General features: G+C 52.3%; 5 protein-coding genes and 1 non-coding gene across 6 annotated transcripts; 3 read left to right on the top strand and 3 right to left on the bottom strand.

Annotated features, from left to right (window-relative positions):
* Positions 1-39: 39 nt before the first annotated feature.
* On the top strand, positions 40-1,050 carry QC762_408455 (uncharacterized protein; the record flags this gene model as incomplete). The annotated part of the gene is given in 3 exon segments (XM_062890299.1): positions 40-250; positions 337-568; positions 576-1,050. Coding segments are annotated over 3 exon segments (918 nt in total).
* Positions 1,051-4,614: 3,564 nt separating this feature from the next.
* Positions 4,615-5,205, top strand: QC762_408458 (uncharacterized protein; the record flags this gene model as incomplete). Its single annotated transcript, XM_062890300.1, has 1 exon — positions 4,615-5,205. One exon carries the CDS (start codon positions 4,615-4,617, stop codon positions 5,203-5,205), a length of 591 nt encoding a protein of 196 aa, XP_062743630.1.
* Positions 5,206-7,891: 2,686 nt separating this feature from the next.
* On the top strand, positions 7,892-10,654 carry QC762_408460 (uncharacterized protein; the record flags this gene model as incomplete). Its single annotated transcript, XM_062890301.1, has 1 exon — positions 7,892-10,654. The coding sequence occupies one exon, from the start codon at positions 7,892-7,894 to the stop codon at positions 10,652-10,654; it is 2,763 nt and encodes a 920-aa protein (XP_062743629.1).
* Positions 10,655-11,469: 815 nt separating this feature from the next.
* Positions 11,470-11,575, bottom strand: QC762_0067810. The gene has a single exon. It is a non-coding gene; the product is annotated as a tRNA-Glu (tRNA).
* Positions 11,576-12,292: 717 nt separating this feature from the next.
* On the bottom strand, positions 12,293-12,823 carry TVP18 (Golgi apparatus membrane protein tvp18; the record flags this gene model as incomplete). The annotated part of the gene is made up of 2 exons (XM_062890302.1): positions 12,293-12,717; positions 12,787-12,823. 2 exons carry the CDS (start codon positions 12,821-12,823, stop codon positions 12,293-12,295), a joined length of 462 nt encoding a protein of 153 aa, XP_062743628.1.
* A 1,220-nt stretch (positions 12,824-14,043) lies between these two features.
* NTF2 (Nuclear transport factor 2) lies at positions 14,044-15,154 on the bottom strand (the record flags this gene model as incomplete). The annotated part of the gene is made up of 6 exons (XM_062890303.1): positions 14,914-15,154; positions 14,667-14,687; positions 14,503-14,567; positions 14,375-14,446; positions 14,216-14,314; positions 14,044-14,154 (listed from the first exon to the last, which is right to left on the bottom strand). Exons 1-6 carry the CDS (start codon positions 14,918-14,920, stop codon positions 14,044-14,046), a joined length of 375 nt encoding a protein of 124 aa, XP_062743627.1. The 5' UTR covers positions 14,921-15,154.
* Between the last annotated feature and the right edge of the window lie 279 nt (positions 15,155-15,433).

Raw genomic sequence — 15,433 nt, 5'->3', positions numbered from 1 at the left:
CCACACTATCTATCAACAAGGCAAAACCCGTTCGTCACCATGAGCACAGACAACACCATCACCATCACCTCGCCCGACCGCCTTGGTCCACATGGACGCTACCGCCCCGGCCGCGTCCTCACCCTCTTCAAACATCGAGCACCCGGGCCATGGGGTACACACTACAATGGTGAACCTCCCCGTCGTTACTCCCACGTCGGCCACAACCACCAGCAGCACCCCGGCCCCAAAAGCAGCTCCCTCACCGACCGTATCAACATTGCGCTTGACAACCCCCCCCCACGGAGACAAAACCTATCGACTTTGGGGATATCTACGAGATCACCATCCCTCAAGACATCGCCACCCGCAACTTTAACGATTTGGAAAACGAAGGGGGACCGCACGTGGTGATTTGCTACATGGACAACAAACCCAACAACACGTTCGTCGCGAAGATATACGACGGGGTGGATCGCCCACCCCACGGCAACCCAGGGTGTGATCTTCGGATGAAGGGGAAGGCGTGCTACGAGTATTTGGACTGCATGGCGAGGGTGGAGCTTGATTACGCTACCGAGACGCACGCGTACAAGTGTTTTCGTCCTTTTTTTTTTTGGGGAGGGGAAGGGTCTGAAGGTTATCGTCCCCCAGTTTAATGGGAGTTTTACTTTTGAGGTGGAGACGCACGTCCCGGAGTGGACGGCGAGGTGGGTGAGGATGGTGTTGATGGATCATTACAAGGGGGCGGAGACGATGGAGGAGAAGATTGGGAGGGCTCGTACCATTGATGGGACGGTGGGTCATGGTATGCTTCCTGATGAGAAGACTCGGTTGGATATTCTACGGAAGGTGTCGGAGGCGAGTCATAAAATGTGGTGGAATGTTGAGATTGGGATCAATGCTCTTGGCCCGGGCAAGGTGTTGATTCTGAGTGATGGGAGTGTCAAGCTGTTTGGCTTTACTCGTGCGTTTGTGTACAGATGGATGGACCAGGATGTTTTTGCTCATCCTAATCACCGTGGGGATAGGGCGATGATGGGCCTACCCGCGGAGAGGTTGAAGCCCTGAGTCGCCGATTATTCGGTGCTGGCCTGATAGGGGGACAGGTGCCCTCGGTCCGGAAGGTGCACTTCGGCGGTGGGTTCCCGCGAGGTGGCTTGGGAATGTGAATTTGGCTGCCGGATGGTTGTTGAATACGTTTTCTGACTTGAAGGCAGAGGTTTTTATGCCGCTGCCTCCTTGGCTTTTCTCTGCGGAAGTCTCACAACGTGGGATTGGCGAGGTGGTGAGGAAGCGGGTGGAGGGGATAAAAAGGAAGCAAGTGCCACGGGTTAATTTCCCTTCGCCTAGCACCAGGGACGTTGACGAGTCTGCTGAACGGCTGGCACGGCTGGCACGGCTGGAACGGCTGGCGGAGGAGGATGGGCAGTACGAGGAGCGTATGGCTCGTGAGTGTGGATATGGGGGTAACTAGGAGGGCGGCTCTGAGTAGGGATTATAAAGAGGACTGGTATCTGGGGAAGGGGCACGCCCCGGATAATATCAGCAGTGCTGCAAGTTAGCAAATGTACTTAGATGGGCGATCGACTTACGCCTCCTTACGATAAAGATAGGCCTGTTCACTATCATTTAATGGTTATTATTTATTATTGAATGCATCCTCAAGACACGGATAGGCATGTCCACTATCTTTGAATGGCCATCACTTATTATTCAAGGTCTATGAACTATCTTGAAAAAGCTATACACTATCTCTGGAGGAGTTTTGGCCAACCTTTGTCACGCAATCTAGAGGACGATGACATGTCAACTTACTTTGCCACCCCAGTCTTTACATCCAGAGTATTGCAGGCCAAGTTTGACATGTTGATGATCCCCCTTCTTTTTCTCATGCTGCCCAGAACGTATAAACAATCGGCATTCCCGTGAACTCACAAGGCAGACTTGGTCCATAACACACATTCAAGTGCACATCCTCTCCACCCCCAGAATACGAGCTACCCTTTCTGACTCCATCACCACAAAATCATCAGTCGGTATTCCCCGACAACAACCGGAGTTTACCAAAACAGCGTATTCCCTCCATACACCTTCTTCTCTTCGCTTCTTAAAAGCATCGAGATCAACCCATTCATTGCTCCCCTTCTCCGCAACGTTGCGGCCTCAGCTCGAAAGATATACCCCAAATCGGGCTGTAGAAAGCCAAGGCCAGGCTACAATACAACCTTGGTGTGATGCCAGTCAGCCAATTCAAAGCCAACCGCCGTAGAGATGAGTAAGCTCGCGGGCAGATAAATGTAAGGATGAATCATATCTGCATTTCAAACACCCATGTCCTGTAGAGAGTTTCTAAATCGCGTTGAAAAAGTTCGTGTATATTGTTGTTGATGTCTTGGTTGTTGGCTTCCTGTTTGCTCGCCGCCTTGTTCCTTGTTTCCAGTCTTGCCCCACCCCCCAAGTGATATCAAGTCCTGACCGTATACCTCGCCGCCTTCGGACTTCGCCCCCCTAACTAACCCAATACCCCAAGAAACACCACCCATGAATAAGAAACACGCCTCTTGATCCTCCCGTCGACCCAATCAAACGGGCCATGCATGTCTGCTACCACCGCACTTTCCAGGAGGAACCGGACCACCGGTGACGGTGATTAAACCCGTCTCCGCCGCAGAAGCGTCCTAGAGTCTCCCTCCCATCTTTTGCTTCTAGAAGTAGTTAGAGTTTACCAACCCCCCCCCCAACACACACACACACACATTCCGCCCTTCCCTTTGCCGCCGCTCAACCCCACCGGAATTGGTCCTTCCCGTGATGATTCTTGCTCCATCCGGCCTCGATATTCGAAGAGTTTCGGCGAGAAATGTGTGTGATGGTGGTGAGTTTCGTGATGGTGATATCCAAACCATTGGACCCTCTTCAGTCATCCTCCCCCCAACTCGGATTAGGCCCTGTCCCAAAATAAAAGAAATAATTCCAACTGGAGAGTAACTCCCACCCTGAAACCTATAACCAAGTGCCAAAAAACCGCCCCATAAACACCCAAAAAAGAACTTTGCTTAAGCGAATGAATTAGTCCCAGTACATCACTACTGCTGACTTCTACCCCATTCAAACGCAGCAGAGACACAAAGCGTAGGGCTCAATTGATGACATGCAGCAAAAGATAGACTTTCTCTGCAGTGTAGGCCGCATCGAGTGGTCACGTCTCTGGCAGTCATGATTGGGTTCTGCCACGCACCGGAAAGAAAATGAGATTCGATTAGGTACTGCCAAGTATGCCGTCATCTGTCCACACCCGCTGGTGCTATAGCCCTACGGACGGGAAGAGGATGTCACTTGTGAGGAGGAACCCGGTGGGCTGGATGACCCCGGTGGCGTCGAATAGAAGCTTCGGGCGTAGTTACTCAGATGGTTCTGCAGATAGGTCTCTTGAGATGTAGGGGCTTCATTGCAGGCGGAGAGAAACACGATGCCGAGTGGTGAAGCTGGTGAGGATACCCATTGCTGCTGTGAGAGTGATGGCCGAGATGTACTAGAGGAGTTTGTGGTTTGGTCAGTACTGCCGCTCATTGTGGTGTCGCGACGAGTGGGTGGCTCCCGGGTCGTAGCGGGCGTGGTGGTATGATGATGCTGATGATGCTGGCTGCGTTCGATGTGATGCCTCTCGATGTTCTATTATCAGAAACTTGCAATTCGATTTCCAAACAAGGGAACAAGTCAGCAAAGTATCTCGTTACTCATCCCATCAGATCCCAGGAGCAACGCCCTTTTAGTACTACTGCCCTTGTCACCCATTCTCAAAATGGAGCATTTTGAGACTAACATCTCGGACTTTGGTAGTGTCCACAGCTCGGATTATAAGCCGGCTGCAGGCTAGTGAAGGGTGCTGCGGTAATGCGAGGTTGCTTAGGTGCGAACGAGACCAACCAATGTGACCCTTTTCCGCTGGCGGCCAAGCGTCCAATCAGATGTCATTTCCGCGGTACTTGAAGCTCAAGGCGTAGTCCTAGAAGCTTTCTCCGTCTTCGATATCAGGGGTTCAAGGTCAAGAGTGGAGAAGTAGATATATATGCAGAATGCTTCCAAAGCTGCCCAAGACGCATAGCCTGTCAGGGAATCAGCTTCTCTTTTCCTATTTGAATCGAGCGTCCCTCGCCCTATCAGCAAACTCGTCAGCGTATTAGTCACTTACACCGAACCCGAAATCATGACAGGTCCGAGTCAAAGAATGCATTGTTTGGTACTTGACCGGAAAAAAGAACTATCCGAAGTGCGTTGATGCTGATGTTTCCGACTCCAAATTGCTGCCTGGGCTAACACTGAATTGATGACAGGCTCTCGAGATCACAGATGACTGGACTGGAGTAACTGATCCGACAGAGCGTAGGCGTCGTCAGAATCGGCTTCATCAGCGGGCATGGCGTAAGTCTTCAGAGTGGTGGTCCTGGCTCGAGGACAACCCATATGCTTTGAGTGACTGACACAAGGCTTTTGATATGTTGTGCAGGCAAGCGTAAGGCAGCCGCAAAACAAAAAGACCAGGACCAGACAGGGGTACCACGCGAGGAGACGGCTGCAGAATATCCATTGCCGGCAGATGCGTCCGATTTCTTCGTTGCACTAAAGGCCCCGATGACTAGTCCAACCGCATTCTCCGACTTCAACCCATCCTCTATCGCCGAATTCATGCCATTTCCGGCCACCTGCATCCCGTCAAGCAGCAGAGCCCCAGTTCAGGCGGCACCAACAGACATCTATAATGCGTCGTTCCCTTGGTCTTCGTCGGTCTCTCCTGATTCCTTCCCGCTTGCAGACTCTGGTTTGGCGGACCGTTCCTGGATACCGCTGGACCAATATAACTCGTCGAGGGCGTATATGACCGACGTGGTCGTGAGCGTCTTTCTCATACCCCTAAATATGGACCGAAGCTCCCTGCGGCCGACATCATTGCAGAAAAGCGTTCCACACGAGAGTTGGATCGACTCGGTGCCTTTTCCCAAGCTTCGAGATAACCTGATCATGTACCAAGACGTGTATAACACGACTGAATTTTACAATAACATCGCGAACGGCGGGTCTCAGGGGTATCAGGATGACGAGGTGGACATGGTGCTGTGTGATCCGTGGGGCGAGGAGGGATGGGAGATGAGTGAAGGTTTTGTAAGAAAATGGGGCCCCCTACTGGAAGGCTGTGAAATGTTGGTGAGGGTAACACAAGTATAGACTGTCAGATGAGGTGGGATGCAATGGATGGTATCTGATTTTAAAACGCAGAAAAGATGGAGATGCACTTGCATCGTCTGAGGTGACCCTGCAATATCTGATAACTAATCAAGCCTTGATGTCAGTTGCTGTAAGTGGTGATGCTCTTTGAGCGTCTAAGTGAGATGGTCCGTGCGTTCCTTCTAGAAGGATAGAAATAAATCCTGGGCAGGTGCAAGGATGGTGGTTGGTGGTTGAATGAATCCGCTCCCTGTGTGACATCAGGAGGACATCCCACTCGGGCTGCTGCTGTTGTGTTCTCAAGGTCCTGCAGGATATCAACAATGTGTCGTTTCTGTTGCTAATTGTGTTGCCACAGAGTACAGTATATGGCGTGGGCAACGGCTGCCACGAACACAACGAAGATTGCGTCATGAATCTGCTGAGCTGCTTGGATTGATGGGTGCGGTATTTCTTGGCACGTTAGACTGCAGTTCTCCGCAGGGACTCGAAGGAGCTTGAAGGAACAGGGGAGAGAAGACCCGGTCGGCCCTACGAATATCGTCGTCAGTTCGATGAGATCTGGGTGGAGTTTCGATTTTTTCGACCTGCTGAAAACGCCCAGGCTGGATAGGAACGCCAAGCGGACTGGCTTGGATGCCGGCCGGTTTGTGAAGGCCTAAAAAAGATGCTGGAAAAAAATGGTGTTGTATCGTGGAAAAGGCGGTCACCGGGAAACGAGGCCGGTGGGGTTACCGTGATTGGCAGGAGTTGGAAGAATTCTCTGATTTTGCATTAGCAGACTGCAATATTATCAAAATAGTAGGCAACAATGCAATATGCCACAAAGATGATGGATGGATGGCCCGGAGTCTTCGTGTCTTCGTCTCGAGGGAGGCATCATCACACGTGGATCTCAGAGCGGGCCAATCACATCACGTGAATATCCAAGCTCGATCGCCCAGCGGGCCCCGCACGTCAGTGAAAGATTCAGATACCCCGCCATTCTGGAGAAGCGGTCCTCTACAGGCTTTTTTCCAACGGTGTATCTGCTACGCTAGAGGGAACAGCTCATCGATCAATCGAGCAGGTCTCGTCGGTGAGAGGAAATCTCTTCTGGTCATTTGCATATTTGGGCAATTCCAGAACTTCTGTCAGCCATCTTGGCCAGCACGCCAGGTGGATGCCCATCGCGAGGTGGGGAAATGGTGGGGAAGAAATGACAGACCTCAGCCCAGATGCCAGGGGAAAAGGGCACCTGGGTCCGTGCTGCTAGACTGTGTACCTTGATGACTTTTGGCAATCTGGATTATTATTCGATGTTCATTGTGTTCAAGGCGTGATTGTAGTCTATTATGCTGTGTCTCGAAAGCAAGCAAAGGAAACAAGCCAGCTCACCATCCAGATTTAAACTTGCGGGATCCAAGACGTTGGCGGGACGAGAGACTATGATCGGGCGAGGAGAGCTGAACTCTAACATCGCCTCAAAACGACGTGGCTGCTTCAAGGTACGAAGTGGTACGTACAGGTACATACATGTTTCTGCTGTTGACTCCTGAGGAGAAACAGGAGTAGTCACTGGGTCGAATCAATTGCGGACGTGCTAGCCGGTTGAAGCGGACAAAACAGACCACGAGATCCCGGTGGTGCGAGCGTCTGCCGCTTTGGAATTTGGAGAGCTTCTCTCGTAACACAGTACGAACTCGAGTCCCGCACCCCACAGCTGGAGACCGGATTTGTACCAAATGACGAAGAAGGCATCCAAGTAGCGATATAAGTGGCCCGCCAGCGCCGCCCAGTTTGTGAACACAACAAGTTTCACGTTCTCATCCAACACCGCTGTGATTCTCATAAATCATTCAATTGCATTTTCTGTTCTCTTTTTAATCAACGGCAACCTCACCGCCGACCTCCTCCAAAGTAAGTTTTGACTCGCGGCCTTTCCCCACCACCTATGAGGCAGCTCCTTGCCCCTCCATCAGCCCCTTTTCTCCCAGTCAGATAGATGCAAGCGGTCTGCCAAACCACCATGCGCCCAGTTGGGGATGGACGAGTCGTTGATCTCCCATTGTGCGACATCGTGGGCCATTCCGGCTGTTTCCTTGGTTGCAGCAGGTCTGAGGCACACTTATATCCGCGATAGCAGCATGCCGCTTCTCCAGCTCGCTCTGTAACGCGGAGCCACATCTTCCTGCCATGTAACCGCATTAGCTAGAAGCTGTTTTTTTCTCTCCTCACTATCTCTACCTGTCTCGCTTCTTATCGACCCGCCATTCGCCTCGGTCTGGCGGTGACTCGTTATCTGCAGGCACAAGGCTGCGCGGCTCATGTACCGTGTTATCACGGCTGTCTGGGGCGGTCGAACATCTTGGGTCAGATTGTCGAGAGCTTCAACCGTTGGGCGCGCTTATCTCGCATCAGCTCCAAGCCTTCTCTCTACACTCACCGATCCTCCTGCTGCATGTGCTAACCTAGTCTCTGCCGTTGTTCCAGACGAGCTACCCTAGTGTACTTCCCCAGACACCACACACAGGCCTGTCTTCGTGGTACCGCACTCCGCACGAACCCGATCCTACCCATCCTCTCCGTCTTACCTGCTCGTTCTCCCTCTTTCCGCTATCGCAACCGAGCCACCAACGACACCTCCCTTGACACCACCACCGCACAACATATCTACCAGCCCGACCCTCCGCCGAGCTTGCCCACCATGTCCGCTACAACGGCTCAGCAACCTCCTGTCATACCCCCGAGACCCTCGAGGAGTCAAGAGAGAGCACCCCTTCCAATGGTCCCTCCACGCCCTGCCAACCGGCGCTTCCAGCGCTCAATAAGTCCCAACCCGGACCGATTTGCTCCCTCGCCGCTCAACGAGAGCCCTCTCGTCAAGTCCAAGTCCCTCCATCCTGGCGGCCGTACCCATGGGGATCCCATTCCCCGTTCCACCTCCGTCGACCTCCCCTCTCTCGGCGAAGAGGGTGCCGAGTATGCCAACCTGGCCCAAGAATCGAGCCCTTCCAATGAGGAGAGCACCAGTCCCGAGCACACCCGCACCGTCGGCGAGGATGTCAAGCTTCATGCGCCCAAGCCATCTCTGCCTGCCGCCAGCGCCAAGCAGCGCGTGATGGCGGTTACCCGTACCGACAGCGACCGTGCTGCCGCCTTTGGCATTGGCAGACCCAGCAGCAACGACGATTCCGCCGGCGCCTTGCCCTCGAACCGCAGCCTCAAGAAGAAGGCCAGCACAACCAGTCAGCTGTCCGCCAAGAGTGATATCGATGACGAGCATGGCATTCCCGAGATTGGTATCCAGGTTCCCATGCTCAAGCATGCCGGTGATGTCCAGGCTCCTTCACCTGCTCCTTCCACCGTCGAGAAGAAGCACCACAGTCGTCGGTCGTCCAGTCGTGGCAACCTGCCCCCTGGTAGCTACGGCTTGCACGGCCATGGTGTTGGTCCCCAGGACAAGCTCGACAAGGCCTACTTCGAGAAGCACCCCGAGCTTCTCAAGAAGGAGCATGTACTACACCACTATGATCGTGTCAAGGACTTTTCCATGAGCAGTGAGGAGCTGAACAAGATCGTCCGTGAGACCATCACCCGTGGTTCTGGTCTTGGCGTCAAGAACTACTCTGGCACCCCCACCGATCAGGTCGCCTGGCAAGCCCTGGAAGAGTCGACCTCCCGTGTCGCCTCGCCTGGTCCTGCTTCTCCCAAGAAGCCCTCTTCAGTGATCTCTGACTCAGACAAGGACAAGGAAGCCCGTCGCCCTTCTTCCATCAGTGACGTCATTCACGTCGAGGAGCCCAACCGCCGGAGGTCTGTGATGTTCAGCGACAACGAGTCGCCCGCCGTTGAGGAGGAGGCTTACGAGGCGCCCATCCTGGCCGAGGACGAGGTTGCCAAGGACCCGTCACCCTATGTTCACCAGCCTGCTGTTGAGCTTCCCAACGAAGATCAGCCTACTAGCCGCCCCACCAGTAGGCCTGCCAGCATCTACAAGGAGCATTCCTTTGAGCACCGCTCCACTCCCCTTGAGGATGTTGAGGAGTACGAGCCCCTTTTTGAGGACGATGACAAGGTTGTCAAGAAGGAGCCCGTCAAGGAGGAGAAGCCCAAGAGCGTCAAGAAGCAGCGTTTCCCTAGCGCGGATATCTGGGAGGACGCACCCAGCTCCGTCTACTACACGGCTGAGGTGTCTACCCCGGATCTCTTTGAAGGCGAAGACAAGTCAGAAAATGCCGCCAGCATTGTTCCTCCCACCAGAGATGGAGAAACTCCCGCTCAGGCATTTGCCCGCCACCAGGAGGAACTGGCCGAGAAGGAGGTCAGGGAACGCGGAGCCGATGGCTTCATCCCCGGCCGGAGCGCGAAGCCGCTCTGGGTCAAGCACCAACCCCATCTTGCCAGCGAAACCAAGGCTGCGGGCCGTCCCGGTATGCACAACCGCTTCCCTAGTCGGGACGTTTGGGAGGATACCCCAGAGTCCCTCCAGCTCGAGACCACCGTCTCCACTCCCCAGCAAGACGACTCTGTTCCTTCGCCAGTTGAAACCTCTTCTCCTACCACTGCCGCCAAGAAGCCCGAGATCCCCGCTCGTCCCAAGCCCAAGGTCTCCGGTGACGACAACAAGCCCGCCATCCCCGAGCGTCCCAAACCCGCGATTCCTGTCCGTCCCGTCAAGGCCGGCCCTACCTCTGGCGGGCTAGAACCTGCTGAGGCGGCTGCGCCCCCAAAGCAAAAGCCTGCTGTCCCGGCTAGACCAGTTGGTGGCAAGATCGCGGCGTTGCAGGCCGGGTTTATGAATGATCTTAATAGACGTCTGCAGCTCGGCCCTCAGGCGCCGGTGAAGAAGGAGGAGCCGGCGGAGGAGAAGGAGGAGGAAGAGAAGAAGGAGAAGGCGCCGCTTGTTGATGCGAGAAAGGGGAGGGCTAGAGGTCCGCAGAGACGGGCACCCAGTGCCAAGCAGGAGCCTCCCAAGGAAGCGCCTAAACCTACTGTCATCTTTGGTGTGTCATCGGCGTTTACTTTCTTTGAGATTGATCCTGAAGAGGGTGAGCTCAGTGTTGGTGCTGGGCATCCCAGTCTTGGAGAGCCTGAATCGCCGGTTGAGAAGACGGTGGAGGAGCAGGTTCTTGTTGAGGAGAAGAGGGAGGAGACTCCTGTTGTAGAGGAGAAGAAGGAGCCAGAACCGGTGCCAGAAGCCAAGGTTGAGGAGACCAAGGCCGAGGAACCTAAGGCTGAGGAGCCCAAGGAGGAGCCCAAGGTTGAAGAATCCAAGGAAGAACTGGAGGAGAAACCAAAACCCGAGGCGGAGCCTGAAAAGGAAGAAGAACCCGCCTCGAAACCGGGCATCATCGAGACGGTCAAGTCTCTGGTCACCAACATGGCTGGGGAGACGATTGTCCAGGAGAAGGTGGAGCAGGATGAGGAGAAGAAGACGGTTGAGTCTGCTACTGCTGAGGAGAAGTAATTTCTTCTGGCAGATGATTTGTGATGACTTTGTGATTTTTGAAAGCTGTTGAAATACACTCCTTTGATTGCTTTTGTTTTGTTTTACTCTGAGCTTTAGCGTCGAGTGGTATTTGGTTGTTTTGGGGAGGGGATTTTGAGAGAAAAGAAAGGCTTCGGTCGCTGATTTGTGTGGGGGGGTGGTATAAAAAGTTGATATAATGAAGATTATTCGTTCTTTTGTGAGACATCAACTCTTGTTTGTTCTGCGTATTATATGTGTGATGTGTGAGTTGCTTATGATGGGGCTGGGGGTGTGGGATGGGACTGGATAAGCTGTTAGGCTAGCCATGAAACGTCGAAGGAGTATTTGGATCGATGAGATTTGGTCTTGAATCTTGGAACAAGCCTTGCTTGCTGCGCCCGGTATTAAAACGTTGGTATTGCTGAAAAGTATATGTATTGCCCACACAGTAAGGTAGATACGTCTGAATCTCTTTCACCCCTGGCCTTCAATATTGCCACTGATGAACCCACCCTCCATCTCAAAGCAATATCGAGCTACCCACCGTACCGTCTTCCCTCACACCTGTGATCGTTTTGCCATTTCGCAGATTTCTTTAGCAGTCTTTTTCCCTCCCAAATAACCCAAACTCGCCGGTAATGGCTCCCAACACCCCTTACCCAGGGAAGAACCCCCCCTTCCTTCCTTCCCTTCCTTTTCCCCACCACCCAGGCAGCCAGCCTTCTCTTCCTTCCCTCCCTCCCTCAACAACCCCATATAATCCAATCCTCCTCACCTCCTTCCATCCCAAAACCAAGAAGAAGGCAGCAGAGTCCCATATGGTGTAGTGGTCAGCATATCAGGTTTTCAGTCCTCCTTGAGATTATCTCAGGATTCTGATACTCCCTGAAGTCCCGGGTTCAATTCCCGGTGTGGGAAATTCAATTTTATTTTTTTATTTTTTATTGCTTTTCTTTTCTTCCCCCATCGTTTATGCTTTGCGGGTTCGAGGGATAGGTTATGAAATCTGCCAAGATAGATAGATATACTCACTATGTAAGCCGTGACCAGATGATTCCCAGATACAGATAGATCAATATATACGCCTGAAAACTGGCTGGATTGGCAAGTCCCTTGCTAGATATTATTGGGTGGGCATTGAACTCTGATAGACTCGTTGAACAGATCCAGCTGAAATATCACATCTTCAAACACAGTACCTGGCAGAAGGTAATAGGAAAAAATGCTTCCCCATTACCCTAAACAAAAAAGCGAAGGTATTACCCTAACCGTACAAAAAACAACTCAACTCAAAAGAACAAACAAAAACACGAAAACAAAAAGCCGGCGCCAAAAACACCAATATTCGTTGGTTCCCTCTTTCTTTTTTTCCTTGCCTAGCGAAAAAAGTAATCCATATTTGAGGTACTGTCTCTGCTTCTTCTTCGTCTTCTTCTTCATCTTCTTCTTCTTCTTCCCTCACAACTAAGCATCTCGATAGTAGTATCAATAACAATAAAAGACAAGGAGCGGCTCCTTCATCAACATCACTTTACCCTCCCCGCCCCCTCTTCTCATCCAACTCCCCTTTAGTAATCATATTGAACTTTCCGGCCCAGCCAGCTTCTTCCCCTCCCCCATCATCCTTCAACAACCTCACACAATCATCTGCGCCACCCCCTGCCCGCCAAGCGTCTTACTCCCAACAAAAGCCTGCCCCTTCGCCCCCGCCAACCCATAACACGCCCCCGTCAAGGTCAAGAACACCGCCGCAGCGATCAAGCTCGTCCGAGTGCTGATGCAACTCAACCAGATCACCAGCGCCATAACTCCGTACGCCCCCGCACGCATGTAGTTTGTCGAGATCTTGCGGATTGCCGCGTCAAAGGAGGAGGAAGTAGGACAGATGCGGAGGAGGAGGGGGACTTCGACGAAGAGGATAACAAAGGAGAAAACCATGGCGAGGATGGAGAAGGCGATGATGACAATGTTGAGGGAGAAGATGGAGGAGATCATGTTGGAGAGGCCAAGGGCGAAGCAGAGGATCATGGAGAGGATTCCTAGCCATTGGCCGTAGATGCCTACACGGGGGGGGGGAGGGTCAGTAAATTGGGGAAAGGGGGGATAAGGGGGAGGGGAAAGGGACGGACTGAAGTTGCGGGTTTGGAATTCTTCTTTCAGGGTCATTTTGACGGCTGTTGGATCACCGGGTGGTGATGTTGAGGATTGTGGTGGTGGATAGTGGTGCTTCTTCGCGGTTCGAAGCTCGGTAGCTTTGCTTGCTTTGGCGGGTAGTTGCAGTGGCTATTCACGAGCTATTCTTGTCCTGTCTTTTTTAATGCGCCTATCCCTTTTCCTTTCGATACAAATCGTGCAGTTGATTATCCCTCCTGAGAACGTATCTATGCCTTTCGTCGCTGCTGGCGGTGGTAGTGGATTCGTGTTGCGACGGGCGACGGCAACAATTGACGACTCGTTCGATTGCGCCTCAATCCAGAAGATCGATGGGATAATTAAAACGTGGCTTCGTTGATCGCGTTTGTTCGGTCGTTGAGGGGGGGGGAAACTGCTCTCCTTTGTCTGTCTAGCAGAGGGAGTGAGCCAGTGTTCTAATGGTAGGTAGGTAGTAGAGCTAGAAGGAGAGAGAGAGAGAGCTATTGTCGTACGTAACAAACACCTTCACACTTTCTGAAGCGAAAGCACTGACACACACACACCGTTGGTCCTTTCGGATTCCCGGTACGCAAGAAGAGGTCCAAAGTGGGGCTAATGGTGAGGTTCCGCAAGCGCTGATTGGATAATCTGTGGCTGTAACACTGGTGACAGCAGGCCTGACAGGGATCGGTGCTGCCGCTTCTTCTTCTTTTTCTGTTGAGAACGGAGACGGAGGGAGCTTCTATTCTTCAGAGGTATTGATGAAATAGTGGTGTGCTGTTTGGTTTGGGTGTTGGTATTTATTCCACAGTGTTCTCTGTGAGGAATGCTGGCCCTGACAGCGAGCCAACTGACAATATCCTTTTCGCAGACCAGACCAAATGGCCAGCTTTTAATAAGTGGCCGCCAAACAGGCACCCGATTTCCGAGGTCCCCTGCTGACGTACCTACCTGGCCATGAGGCTCAAGAGGTTGCGCGGCATAGCTCCATCAATGCGAATTCACCTCTTGACGTTTAAAAGGTTTAATTAACCCCAAGGTGTAGCTACTGCTGCTTAATGCTGCCGAAAAAAATCAAAGTCCCCTCCCTCTTTCCCGTCAGTCCATCTCCAGACGCCGCCCACAGCAAACGTTCAGATGCCGCCGCTTCCTTTTCTGGTATCTTCACGTGTTTTTGGTGTATTTGGCTATGATATGCTCACGGCTCCGTCTAAGTGGTGTAAATATCGCTCCATCATACTCGTCGCAACCGCTTAACCGAAAACGAGCTTGAAGATATCGTTGAAAACGAACCACTGGCCCTGAGGATCCTGAACGAGCTGGAAAGCCTGGGAGAACTTGAGAGGGTTGGCCTCCTCGTCAACCTGTGTGAGAAATTCGTATCAGTATTCAGCCTCGCTTCTACATATCATGTTTGAAGCATACCAAGAGCTGGCCAGTGACCAAGATCACAATACCACCAGTGGCGGTGGGCTGGGCATCAGCAGTGTCGAAGTGGTGCTTAACCTTCTGGAATGGGAGGTTCTGTAACAAATCGAGTCAACGACCGTCCTCATCGTGTCGCGTAATCAGAGCATCTCTTACGGTGAGCTTCTCAGCAATGTTGGCGGTACCGAGGGCTTGCGCAGACTCAAAGGTCAACATGGAGTTCTCTCTCTGTTTACTCCATTAGTCACCAATTCCTCCAACAGCTCGCTCGATCGAGAACATACGTAGAGACCAGCCAGGGCCTTGCGGTCGGTATCAAAGGTGGTGTAGTAGTGGGTGACGAACTGCGCTGTTGCGGGGGGAACACAAAAACAGCGCGCGTTAGCTTCTCTTCTCGCGATCGTATGTAACTGGCTTCATTGGAGCTCTGGTGGTGGTGGAAACTCACTAGCAATTCCCTGGAAATCGACTGTTTACCATTTTGTTAGCTTTTGCTTCAGTTAAACCCGTAAACAAGTTTGCGCGCGCAAAGAGGAGGGCATCGCAAACACATTCGCCCTCTCCTCCTCGATAGCGCGATGGCGGGGTAACCCGAACATCTTCGATTTCCCAACCCCTCCTCCAGCTCTCCTTTTGCGCGCGCGCACAACACAGCCTTGTCATACTTCCAGAGGGGAAGTCGGTATAAAACTTACAAGCCATCTTGACGGTATTAGATTGCTTCGCAGCAGACTTCTACCCTGGGATTTTTTTGTGATAATGTAGTTGGCGAGTAAAAGAAAAAAAAGGGCGGCAAGTTCCTCACGGAGGGGGGAGATATCAGAAGATCACTTTCGAACCAGGCACCCGGCCAGCAGCAGGAGCCCAGTCCCACCGCCCGCCGCAGCCCAAGTTCAAAAGTGGGGTTTCCTGTGTCACTCACAAAGTGAATCTGACAGCCTTATCGATCAGGCACCGACCGAGAAAAAAAAAGAGGATTAAGCTTGGTCACCCCTCCTCCTCGGTCTGCACTTTTCCATTGGATATAAATTTCAACTCCAATTTTTTTGGAGACACTTTTTTCCTCTCTCTTTCCTTTCTTTTTCACGCACCCGCATCTTGAATGGTAAGACAGCACCCTGTTTCCTTTGCTTTTGCAACAAACAAACACCATTTACCATGATGACAAAAACTGCTCTTAAGAACGGCCAACAGAATAAATCATGTTGATTAAAA

This window comes from Podospora pseudocomata, chromosome 4 (genome assembly GCF_035222375.1).
Source record: "Podospora pseudocomata strain CBS 415.72m chromosome 4, whole genome shotgun sequence".
In the NCBI taxonomy this organism is placed as follows: Eukaryota; Fungi; Ascomycota; class Sordariomycetes; order Sordariales; family Podosporaceae; genus Podospora; species Podospora pseudocomata.
Note: the sequence above shows the minus strand (reverse complement) of the source record. Positions and strands in the feature narration are given on the sequence as shown.